The sequence below is a fragment of the Adiantum capillus-veneris genome, chromosome 7, assembly GCF_014529385.1.
Source record: "Adiantum capillus-veneris isolate H3 chromosome 7, ASM1452938v2, whole genome shotgun sequence".
In the NCBI taxonomy this organism is placed as follows: domain Eukaryota; kingdom Viridiplantae; phylum Streptophyta; class Polypodiopsida; order Polypodiales; family Pteridaceae; genus Adiantum; species Adiantum capillus-veneris.
The window spans coordinates 98,926,596-98,940,089 of NC_140937.1; the positions used below are offsets into that span (position 1 = coordinate 98,926,596).

The following is a 13,494-nucleotide window of genomic DNA, read 5'->3' on the forward strand; positions in this document are numbered from 1 at the left end:
TGAGAAGCAATCATATGTTCTCATCACCGACCCATTGAAGTTAACTAGGGAATTTATCTCAAGTCCTACAAAAATCCCTAATCTTATTTTTATGCAACAAAACGTAAGAAATGACTGTTTCGATGAAAATTCACTGGTCCATCAACTTTGGAGGCTTGGTGTGACCAAAAGATGAGAAATTTTACAAGTTTCTTATTTTTTCCATGTTTAGTAGGCCTTGAACTATAACCTCATGAAAGGATTTTACAAAATGAGTGGATCTACTATGGTTTTGGAGGTTTTTTTCAAAACCTTGAAAGGACACTTTTATGTCCTGTTAGGTTACCAACCTAGTGTTAATGATGACGAAAAAATAGAAGTCTATCTGCAAGGTTTGGATCTTGAGTACAAAAATATCAAAAGTGGCATGCATCTTTGAGATAACATCCCCTCCTTTATAGATTTTCTTTCCTTATTGATTGTGGAAGAGAAGGAACTTGAGGAAGACTCCTTTATGCAGGGTGGAAAAAACTCTAAACACGTCCTTCTCAACAATAAAGAAAGAGAAAGAGGGCATGGTACATGCCATGGATGAGGCTGATGAAGGGGCAACCACTAAGAACAACAGCAGAACAACAAGCATAGTCAGAACACAAGTGGTGGTCAAGGAAGCTTTGAGGCAAGGCGAGTCCAAGAGGTCGTGGAAATGTGCACTGCAAAAATGTAGGTCAACCCAGAAATGTAGTATGTTGGGGTTGTGGAAGACATTGTCACTTTGTACATGTTTGTCCTCCAGATAGGAGGCAGCAAAACAGTTATGCAACCAGTAGCATTAATAAAGATGATTAGAGAGGGTATTTGTGATGCAATGCTGAATACTATGTCTGCAAATGTGGAAAAATCAAGTGATAATGCCTAGTATATGAATTCTAGTGCATCAAAACACATGACCAGCCATGGTGAATAGTTTAAGGAAATGTAGTCGTTACAAAGTCCTGATTTTGTAGAAACTCTGGATGATAGTACACATCCTATTATGCATACAAGAAATGTGCCATTATCTATGACATATGGTAAAGTGAAGTACTTGGCTGATGTACTACATGTACGCAGCGTTAAAAAGAACCTATTTCTGTTGGGCAAATGATTGAGGAAGGTTTACAGATCAGGTTGAACTCCAATAGTCTCTTGGTTGAAGAGCATAAGAAGGATGGAAGGCTGGTTTCACAAGGAAAGAAAGTGGTTAGAATGTTTACTTTGGATGTAAATGTGCCCGAGTTGAATGTTTCCATGTTTACACGAGGTACAGGTGTTGTTCTAAATAGAGATATTTGGCACAAATGTATTGGTCATGTTAATTTATAGAGGCGAAAAATGATGTAGACTAAAGAGATGGTTACATGTTTATTGATGTTTCAAGTTGCTGAAATGCAGAAAGTATGTGAATCTAGTCAATTTGAAAAGCAAGCAAAATAATCCTTTCCTCAGGATAAGCATGTAAGTAGGAATGCACTGGATTTAGTGCATACAAATGTATGGGGTCCATCAAATAATGCATCTGTAGGTGGATGTAGATACTATGTGAGTTTCGTTGTCAACCATAGGAGGAAGTTATGGGTCTACTTTAAAGCTACGATTGAAAAATAGACTGGGAAACATACAAAGTGCATGAGATCAGATGTAGAGGGAGAATATTTCTCCAATGAATTCAATGATTTTCTAAAAAAGCATGGAATTTAGAGGGAGTTTTCATGCAGTATACTCTGCAACAAAATGGCATTGTTGAGCATAAGAATAAGCACATTGCAAAAGTGGGTAGATCATCAATGGATGAGAAGAACATGCGTCATTTTTTATTGGGTTGAGGCTGTTGCTACAACTGTCTACATTATGAACAGGACCCCTACTATTGCAGTACATGACACCTGAACAAAAGTTCAGTGGTGAAAAACTAGAAGTATAAGACTTTAAAGTGTTTTGATATATTTCTGATGTGCATGGGCTGGATGAGCTAAGAAGTAAGCTTGATCCAAAAGCTAAAAAATGTATGTTTATTGGCTATTCACTTGAGCAGAAAGGGTACAAGTGTTATAATCGTGTCACGGATAAAGTGAGAGTGAGCAAGGATGTTGTTTTTGATGAAATGGTAAGTTGGTATGCTGATGTAAAAGATGAATTGGGGGTTGATGTAAGAGAGAATGCGGATGCAAAAAATACATGTACGTAGTTACAAGTTCTAAGTGGGCCACAAGGGTCCTCTACTATAATCCATGGTGGGAATTGATGGACTGGAAAGTTACGTGAAAGAGCGAGTTCTGCAAACTCCTCAAATGTATCAAGGAAAGTAAAGGAAAAAGTTGATGATGCCCCTAAGTTACCAAATTTAAGTGCTGGTTATGATGATGGCAATAGCAGTTGGATGAAATCATGTTAACGTGTCATACTTTTTCATGTCTCGGACAATGCTAACTAGCACAATTTTGACATATGCTACCTAGTACAATAACATGAGCTACATCTCCAAGATCTATAATGTATGATATATCGTTAGAAATCTCTTGAAACAAGGAATCCAAATGTACAACGTCCGACAAATTCTGATATGATTTGTAAAAAAATACCCAGATGCCCAATTTTTTAAAAGATGTGCTAACTTGAAAATGCTAACTAGCACAAAAAGCGTGACATGTTAACATGCTTTTAACCAGTGGTTCTAAGAAGAGTCTAGATGAGGAGTTCAGCATACCCTCTGTGAAGACGCTGTGGGCGGGATGAAAACACACACAGCGCCTCTATAACGACCCGACACACACTCTTGGGAAGATACACACACACACACTATGGGGCACCACTCGGCTTACACAACACACCTGGCCGAGACAGGGAACACACCTCTAGAGTGAGAGGAGAGAGACTATCCACTTGCCCACTCCACACAGAGACACACACACACACACACAAAAAAAACTCAGCTCAAAAGAGGAGCACTTCTGATGTTTAGATACAAATAAGCTTGGGCCAACACCAATGGGGCAAACAGCTCACACAATATGGGTAAAAGATACCAGATACAATCACAAATTGGAGAAGAAGCTTCACTCACCGGAGAAGATTACACAGAAAAACAGCAAAAAAAGAGTGAGGAATTTGGCAAAATGGACAGCGCCATCGCGTCTGGAACGGCCCAAAACCCCAGTCTACAATGTCAAAGTGCTCAAATCCGACCTCGGATGAGCAGTTTACGGCCAAAACAGGCTCCAAAATGAGCAAAAACACACCTGCGGCTGTTCCTCCTCTCTTCTCCACGTTTTTTCTGGTCTTCTCTCAGTTTTTTTAGTTCCCACACTTAGCTTTCTTACTTGGGCACCCTTGGCCTTTTAGATGACCTCAAACGGACCCCGAACATGCCAAAAAACTGACCTCGCAGTGCATAGTTGTCACCTTTTTGCATCATTCGCACACCTGGCACTCAGCTTTTTTCCAATAATGCATCTCGCCACCACGTGAAGTGGCCCCAAAAAAAGGTCCTCATGATGACCTTTCTGCATAATTCTCACAAGCAAACACCCACGTTGTGTCCGTCCTCATCTGCGTGCAAATATTGACCTCGTTCGCCCTCCTGACGCCACTAGATGCCATCTGACGCACCTGCTGACCTCACGTCGTCGGCCCGCGGATAGCTTCCTCGAGAAGTTTTACGCGCTACCAACTCCTCCTTATTGTAGAAAAACACAATGGTACTAGTAACGATGAAAATCGATGCACTATGTACATGGTGTCCTACCTGTACACATGTGGGCCCCACGTAACCACCTGGCTCTGGAAAATGGGCAATACTTTATTTGATGCACCATGCATGGGTATGTACATATGCGCAATCCCTTGCTCCAAAAAACTCCTGACATAATTTGCAAATCCCCTAGCCTGCTAGATCATTCATGATCAGCAGCAGCAAAGAGAGATATGAGACTCGCCGCATCACAAGTCTCCTCATCCTTCACCAACATTTCTTGCTCCACCGACAACTCATCTTGCTCCACCATCATCAATCTAGCATGATACAATTTAAGACGCAATCCATTTACCCTTGACTTATGTAGAACACCATCCAGGTTAGCCAGCTGATATGTGCCATTTGGAAAACACTCTACTACCTTGAAAGGGCCTTCCCACTTAATTTGAAACTTCTTTTGGAAGGTGTTGTCCAGCTTACTGTTGTAGCGCAAAACCAAGTCATGTTGCTTGATACCCTTACTTTTGACCTTTTCATTTATCTTTGTCAAAGCCTTATCCTGCATCTGCCCATAATGCTCCAAAGCGCTCATCCTATCCAACTGGACCTCTTGTATTTGCAAGAGCCTCTCTTTGAATGCATCACTAGGCGGCCCAAGCAACTTCTCTAACATCTTGACCGCAGGCAACTCTACCTCCACAGGCAATAATGCTTCCTTTCCATACACCAAATGAAATGGAGTAAACCCTGTACCTGTCTTCACCGAAGTACGGTAAGCCCATAATGCACTAGGCAATTCCAAATCCCAATTCTTTCCTTGGTGCTCTGTCACTTTCGAAAGAATCTGTACCAACTCACCATTGAATCTTTCATTCAAGCCATTACACTGCGGGTAATAAGGAGTGGTATGCTGGTGCCTAATCTTCATCTTTGCACATAAAAAATCTAGCAGTTTAGCTCTAAAGCCAGGCCCCTTATCTGAAAGTAACTCCAGTGGCACCCAAACTTGCAACATATTTCATCATACACAAATTCTGCCACATCCTTTGCAGTGATTTGTTTTACTGCTATAGCCTCTGCCCATCTAGAGAGATAGTCCACTGCCGTCAAGATATAGCTTTTGCCCCTGCTTGTGATAGGTAACGGGCCTATTGCATCAATCCCCCACTTTTCAAACACATCAAACGCCATAATGGTTTTTCGTAGCTCTGGCTTCAACACTCTCTTCCCAAATGCTTGACACCTATTGCAAGACCTACACCAATGGTGAACATCCTTGTGCAAACTAGGCCATACATACCCCTCTTGCAAAATCTTATGCAAGGTGATCTTTAGAGCAAAATGGCCACCACATGCGCCTTCATGATTCTCTTCCAACACTCTGTAAAGCTCCTCCCGCCAAGGTACACGTCTCAACACGAGATCAGCCCTTCAATCACTTCATAAGGTCCTTCACTTTCATCTTCAACTTCATTCGCAATTGCGACTAAACCACACTCCTGGATTTCTTTATCCATCAAAAGAAATGCAACATCAGCATCCTCATCACTGCTGGTAGTGCTATCACTGTCCTCATCTGTCACCGTGGAAGAGTCTTCATCACTAGACTCATCCTCATCTTCATAAAGCTCCTCTAATCGTTTCCTTGTGTCCATATTATAAAGCTTCTTGGTACCTGTCTTTCCATAGAGGCTAATTGTACCATGTCGCCAATCTTGAACAGCTCCCACTGCACGTAACCATGGTCTGCCCAATATAATAGGATATGCTCCCAACCCTGCTGGCATCACATGAAAATCAACCACTGCCTTTGCATCATATGCCTCCACTTCTAAGCTCTTTACAACACCCAAGCATTTTACTTTTTGATGGTTTGCCAATCTGATCTGAAACCCTGACACCCCAGCCACTGTGAGACCCATCTTCTCAACGCATGAGTGTGTTATGACGCATATTTGGGCTCCGCCATCCACATAACCTTGTCCCAAATTTTTCCTTTTATGCCACACATCTACTATTGGACAAATGTCTGGTAGCTCGTCCATTGCCAACACCTTCACTGAACCTCTCTCTGGCTCTTTCTCCATTGGGTTAACCATCCTCTTCCACTGTCGCTTTAGCTTAGGCACCATCTCTATAAGCTGCCCAAAAGTAACATCTGCCTTCCTGCTCGTCAAATCCTCCTTCAAGTCATAGCTTAATTGCCCATCCCCTAGTGGAAAATCTGAAACATGAAACTTTCGACGAGCTCTCCTTTTCCTCTTGGCCTTGACATCCTCGCCTTCATGGCTCTTTCCTTTCTTCTTACTAGGACCTGGGGCACTTCTTCCTTCCTTTTCCTCTGTGGTCCTCTTCCCAATAGGCATCACTAATGTATCCTCTAGCTTTGATGCCTTCTCCAAGGTGACTACACTTAGCACTTTTGTCTTTCCCTTTTCCTCCTGGGTCAGTCCACTGGTTCCTTCGTCTCCCTTAATTTCGATGCCATAATCATTTGACCTAGTTAGCACCTGTCTTGGCAATGGATACATGTCTCCCCCCATCCTTGGTGGCTTATCACATTGCGGGCTGATGTGGCCCAACTCTCCGCAATTATAACATGTGGGCGTCTGCCTCCAAAACCTACCATTGCTTTGTCCAACACCATTCCTAGGCCTTTCTTCACCTCCTGGCTGATTTGCAAACCTCCCTCGACCTCGATTATTTCCCACTTGACCTAGCATGTTTAGGCTGAGATTCTTCATCAAATCAACCACTTGCCTCATGTCTTGCCTTAGGCCATCATCTTGCACTGCTGTAGTGACCATTGCTGGCATAACCTGAGTAGTAACAGGAACCACTGGTTCATGATGAACCCCTGACATGCGCCCTTGTAAAGACTCTATAGGCTGAAATTCAGACCTCATTGGCAAAGACTCCACCCCTAACTGACTCATTTTCCTCAGCTTCCACTCTTTGTTCCTTGCTACCTCTAGTGCATCTTCATATGTCCTAGGCTTCTTTAGCTCCACTCTCCAACGTATATTCTCCCAAAGACCAGCCAAGAACCTGTCCTTCTTCATCATGTCAGGCGGGGGTACCTGTGGTGCTAAAGCCTTGCACATTCGCTCCCATGCCAATGAAAACTTACGTATGTACGCATCTACTGGCTCACCTTCCTTCTGCACCAAACCTTGTACTTCTTGCCACACTTTGTCAGGGTCTTCTATCTTCACAAACTCCACTTCCAATCCATGCCTTAGATTGTCCCAACTCAATCTTATAGGTGGATCAGCCATATGCAACTCCTCTTCAAATGCTTTGGACCAAGCTCGTGCATCACTCTTCAAACAAATTTGGAGAAGGCGTAACATTTGCGCAGGGTCATGAATCTGGTTGCTAATGCAGGCAACCTCCATCTTTTCCAGAAAGTCCTCCACATCTTCATCACTTCTTCCATGAAACTCCGGATAAGAGAAAGCCATGGCTAGAGAACCCCTTCAAACACATGTGCAAGAACCCAAAACTTTTCACTACCCAATCCCCAGAAACTTCAATGGAGCTCAGCTTTAGATGAGAACAAACACATGCACATCAAATGAGTTTTCATAGTTGATCATCGGAATTACAACAGGCAAAGGACATTCCAGGATCTCTCTCAATCTTCTTGGCCCAAACATAAAGACTATGCGCTGCTGGAAAAAGATCTTCCTGGACACATGAACATTAATCTGAATTCTTTGAGTTAAATGAAATGGAGTGAATTGAGGGCCATTTTGATCATCCATTAAAGCCAACCATGAAGCTCCCAAGAAGGCACACCTGACTCAACCTCTGATTTTGCCAGAATTTCAGCAGCATAACAGCATAAATGGCTCAAAATACCAAAAAACCAGCCATCATAACTTGGGAAAATTTTGCCAGAGTTTCCCCAGAAGTAGAGCAGTAGGAACCCAAAATATAGACTGTCTATGTACGCAAAAACTGTCAACAATAGAACCCGAGCATCAAGTAGGACTCACTAGTACATAGCCTATGGCGAGGTCACGAAAAGGGTGCTCCAGCTACCTGTATCACCGAAAGGATCTCCACATTTGAGAATCCCCCAGCTCAATAAAAACCTCACGCTATCGACCCTCACACGAAAGCTAATGCAAATCGCATATAGTCAAGTCTCAGAAATGACTATCTTCCAGACCAAGTCTCAGAAATGGCTGGGACTGCCAAATAAAACCATATATGGCTCCACAAAGGCGTACAATGGCAGTTTCCACAAGTAACGTACAATCCAGCAGACAATGCGCTCAAATAGGCGCCAAGTGATGCATTCCCACAACAACTGCAAGTGACATCATTGCTAGTATATCACTGTACTCCAGCTACCTGTACCTGTGTGAATCATCTGTACCTGTACCTGTACCTGTAACCTGTAACCTGTAGTCTGCAACCTGCAACCTGTAATCCCGAATCTCGAAGCTCGAAGCTCGAAGCAGAAGGTACTCGAAGAAGATCCTCCGTGGGGGCGCCAAAAGAATGTGGGCGGGATGAAAACACACACAGCGCCTCTATAACGACCCGACACACACTCTTGGGAAGATACACACACACACACTATGGGGCACCACTCGGCTTACACAACACACCTGGCCGAGACAGGGAACACACCTCTAGAGTGAGAGGAGAGAGACTATCCACTTGCCCACTCCACACAGAGACACACACACACACACACACACACACACACACACACACACACACACACACACACACACACACAAAAAACTCAGCTCAAAAGAGGAGCACTTCTGATGTTTAGATACAAATAAGCTTGGGCCAACACCAATGGGGCAAACAGCTCACACAATATGGGTAAAAGATACCAGATACAATCACAAATTGGAGAAGAAGCTTCACTCACCGGAGAAGATTACACAGAAAAACAGCAGAAAAAGAGTGAGGAATTTGGCAAAATGGACAGCGCCATCGCGTCCGGAACGGCCCAAAACCCCAGTCTACAATGTCAAAGTGCTCAAATCCGACCTCGGATGAGCAGTTTACGGCCAAAACAGGCTCCAAAATGAGCAAAAACACACCTGCGGCTGTTCCTCCTCTCTTCTCCACGTTTTTTCTGGTCTTCTCTCAGTTTTTTTAGTTCCCACACTTAGCTTTCTTACTTGGGCACCCTTGGCCTTTTAGATGACCTCAAACGGACCCCGAACAGGCCAAAAAACTGACCTCGCAGTGCATAGTTGTCACCTTTTTGCATCATTCGCACACCTGGCACTCAGCTTTTTTCCAATAATGCATCTCGCCACCACGTGAAGTGGCCCCAAAAAAAGGTCCTCATGATGACCTTTCTGCATAATTCTCACAAGCAAACACCCACGTTGTGTCCGTCCTCATCTGCGTGCAAATATTGACCTCGTTCGCCCTCCTGACGCCACTAGATGCCATCTGACGCACCTGCTGACCTCACGTCGTCGGCCCGCGGATAGCTTCCTCGAGAAGTTTTACGCGCTACCAACTCCTCCTTATTGTAGAAAAACACAATGGTACTAGTAACGATGAAAATCGATGCACTATGTACATGGTGTCCTACCTGTACACATGTGGGCCCCACGTAACAACCTGGCTCTGGAAAATGGGCAATACTTTATTTGATGCACCATGCATGGGTATGTACATATGCGCAATCCCTTGCTCCAAAAAACTCCTGACAACGCCGGGTGCAAGAAGAATGAAAGTAGGGAATAGGGCACTTGGAAGTGATCGTGGACCACGCAGGTCAAAAAGATCAATAAATTGTATGCAAAGATTGACTTTCAAAATTTATGCGGCTCATTGTTGTGCATTTATGGCTAAGATTACAGTGAAAGGAGAACCCACATGTTTTGAGGATGCTATCAAGGATGAAAAATGGCGGTAAGCTACGGATGAACTTAATGCAAATGAAACATGGGAATTGGTGCCATTACCGAAGGATAAGAAGGCAATTGGATGTAAGTGGGTTTACAAAATAAAACATAATGGTGATGGTAGTGTGAGAAGGTACAAAGCTAGACTTGTGGAAAAAGGTTATGCACAGACTTATGTGATTAATTATGAGTAGACGTTCAGCCCCGTAGCTAAGATGTCTACCATTTTGTGTTTATTGTAGTGGCTACCACGTTAAAATGGATTTTGAAACAAATGGATGTAAAGAATGCATTTTTGAATGGAGACTTGGAGGAAACTGTGTATATGGAGCAACTGCAAGGTTATGCAAATATGAGGCTACGCGACCTTGTATGTAGGCTAAAGAAAGAATTTTATGGGATGAAGCAAGTACCTAGAGCTTGGTATGAGAGGATTGTGGCATTCTTTGTTTCATTGGGCTTTGAGATGTCTGATGCAGACCATTCATTGTATGTGCGGAAGAATGAGTCTGGAATTGTTGTAATATGTATCTATGTGGATGATTTGATTGTAGAAGGCAATAGTGTGGCTAAAGTAGAGGGTGTGCATGTAGGAAATATTCCATAGCTAAATAGATGATTGAGTAGATTACTTAATGGAGAGAGATACTTTACACACACAAGAGATTATAGAGTAGAGAGAGAGAGAGAGAGAGAGAGAGAGAGAGAGAGAGAGAGAGTATACACAATATACGTGGCTCACCCAATGTGGGCTACATCCACGGGAAAGCAGCCACTCAATGCCTTTAGTACTTCAAAACAAGAAGTAGGTTACAAAGGGATTATACCCTTTTGGAGCTCCCACGTTGCTTCACTCTCACCACCTCACACCCACCTTGTTGCATCAACTTCACACTCTGAAGTGTGTGTAGAAATGGTCTCCTTTTATAGGCCAAAATGGCTTCCCTCTCTCATGAGAGGCAGCCATGTGTAGCCGCCCTTGTGTAGATAAGTCCAAATCGGACCCTCCAATCCGCCCATGTGTGCCCGCCCTTGAGAAGACAAGTCCGCTTTTGAATTCGGCCACCGGCCACCGGCCATTGACTTCCGATCTCCGGCCACCGGCCATTGACTATCGGCCACTAGCCAACCGACTAATCGTTTTTCAACCACTTTTCGACCGCCGTCCGGTCATAATATTCCGGTGAAAAGGAATATTCTGGCTCGAGACTGGGCATTAAAATTTTGGTTTCTGGCGAGTTTTTGACGAGTTATTTTTCTTCACGCACGATGGCATCTCCTCATAATGGGGGCCTTACAAATGTGCATTTTTAACACAAAAAATTACAAGGGGTAAATCAAGCTCCATACTTAACAATCTCCCACTTGGAGACTGATCTCCAAACCAAACCTGTGACTTCTTTCCATCCTGGCTTCTTATCCTTGAATGTCGATTGAATATGGGCAAAAGCTCAACTTATCCTTGTTGACCACCTTTGTAAACATGTCTGCACGATTTTCACTTGTATGCACCTTTCCTAGCTTTAGCTGTCCCTCTTCCAAAAGAGTGCGTATGAAGTGATATATCACCTCAATGTGCTTTGTCCTTGAATGAAAGGCTGAGTTCTTTGCAAGATGGATAGCGCTTTGGCTATCATTGTACAAGACACAATCGTCTTGTTTGAATCCAAGCTCTTCTAAGAATCTGTGAAGCCACATAATTTCTTTGCTTGCCTCCGTCATTGTTACATACTGTGCTTCCATGGTAGAAAGTGAGACCACTTTCCTTAGCTTTGAAGCCCAGCTTACTGATGTGACTTCAACCGTGAAGACATAGCCAGTAGTGCTCCTTCGAGTATCTTTATCACTTGCCATATCTGCATCAGCATACCCTTCTAGAAAAATATCACTTCCTCCAAAATACAAAGCATTTGTTGTTGTCCCTGTTAGATACCTAAGTATCCACTTTACAGCTTGCCAATGCTCTTTACCTGGGCTGTCCATGAACCTACTTACAACTCCCACTGCATGTGCAATGTATGGCCTTGTCCAGACCATAGCATACATAAGAGAACCTACCGTTGCAGCATATGGAACTTTAGACATATAGTCTATCTCCTCTTGTGTCTCTGGACACATATCCTTGGTTAGTTTAAAGTGACCAGCCAAAGGTGTATAAACCATTTTTGGATTTTGCATTGCAAACCTTCTTGATGTAATCCTATTGAGATAGATTCATTGTCTTCTTCGTCCTTTCCCTTCATATCTTGATACAAAGTATCCTCTTTACAACACCTAAATCTTTCATTGAAAAAGATTTAGATAGATCCTCTTTTAGGTCTTTGATGTCCTGCATGTTAGCACTTGCAATCAGCATGTCATCAACATACAATATTAGGATGATGACCTAATTGCATACATCAACTAGGTTCATCTTCTGAATCCATGATCTAACATCCATCGATCGAACTTCAGGTACCATTGTCTTGATGCTTGCTTTAAACCATACAAGCCCAATGAAATATCTGTAAAGAACATAATAAGGAGAAACCATAAACTTAACCAGCACACACAAATCAAACACCAATCAAAGTAGCATTTTCTTACTTGAAAACAACATCCTTTGAAGAGACCCGACATTCTATCGTTTCAAGATCTGATGATGCCTTGTAGCCACAATTCTTTCCAAAGGTCTTACATAGCCACTCTTCACTCAGATTTTTCATGATGTAAGTGCAATGAGTGCGGTGTAGTCTGACACATGATTTAAAAATATGCCCAAGAATAACAATTGGGATGAACCAATTCAAATGTATGTTCCTAGAACCTATGCTAGGCTTCATTGCATTGAGTATGTCCACAGAAAGCTTACGAGTGCAAGTATGTAAAATTGAAGAGTTACATGCCGGCCACTCTCGACTATCCAGCTTTGGTAAAGGCAATGGTTCTAAAGTGCCATATTCATAGCTACCCTTGGGCACGATGTACTTAGAACTATAGAAGAAGATTGCTTCATCTGCAAGGTGACTCGAAGATTTTCCTTCGTAAAGAAGCTTACCTATCTCAACATGGAATACATGCATAACTCCTGTGAAGCATTCAATCCTTTGCCATTCAATGCTGTCAGAAGGATAAAGCACTGCACAAAACAAAAGAGTGTTCAATACCAGAGAGACAACCCAAAAGAAACCATCGAACAAACATAACTCACTGTTTGGCATGTGACGTTGCATCTGCACTTTGGGATGCACACGAATATCTTTATGTAAGAATACATGCTGCACCAATGCTTCATTCACAAGTTGAAATCTAGTTTTCCGTCGTCTACAAGCAAGTATTCTCCCCTTCCAATGCTTTGTTAGGTCAGACACATCCCGAGCATGAATCTTAAATGCCCCTTTTTGGCTTGGGTGCATAGAAACCCAATCATAACAGTGTAAAATGTCTACAATCCATTCATTTGAATCATTTTTCCGATTTCTTACTTCCATCGACTCAATCATCGATCTTCTTTCCATAGTTGGTTCTAAAAATCAGCACAATACTCTAGATGTTAGCAAGAATATTTATTAAACCCTATCTACGTAACATACAACACAATATATGGATTGCTAGGTAACTTATGCTTACGCAGTGCTTATGGAGTGACCAGACTGAAGGGAGACTTCACTGACCGTTCGATGCACCCTCTTGGGCTGATGTAAATGATGCTAATGGTGCCTCATGGAAATGGGCTGATCTGACCAGACCTTATGCTTATGCAGTGCTAGTACCTTCTGAGTGATGAACCTAAAGGGAGACTTCACCGACTGTTCAATGCACATTCTTGGGCTGATGCAAATGATGCCGATGATACCAAACTACTAGGGAAACAACCTAATCTGATGGAGGATGGTATGAATCAGTTAC

At 42.8% G+C, this 13,494-nt stretch overlaps 1 protein-coding gene across 1 annotated transcript; it reads right to left on the reverse strand.

The window, feature by feature from the left end:
• Positions 1 to 12,188: 12,188 nt before the first annotated feature.
• Positions 12,189 to 13,001, reverse strand: LOC147454308 (uncharacterized). The gene is made up of 2 exons (XM_086517030.1): positions 12,797 to 13,001; positions 12,189 to 12,724 (listed from the first exon to the last, which is right to left on the reverse strand). Exons 1-2 carry the CDS (start codon positions 12,999 to 13,001, stop codon positions 12,189 to 12,191), a joined length of 741 nt encoding a protein of 246 aa, XP_086373156.1.
• Positions 13,002 to 13,494: the final 493 nt, after the last annotated feature.

Coding starts and splice junctions, on each gene's coding strand:
- LOC147454308 (XM_086517030.1), bottom strand. CDS start 13,001: ATGCACCCAAGCCAAAAAGGGGCATTTAAGATTCATGCTCGGGATGTG. Junction 12,725..12,796: donor GCAACGTCACATGCCAAACA/GTGAGTTATGTT, acceptor TGTTTTGTGCAG/TGCTTTATCCTTCTGACAGC.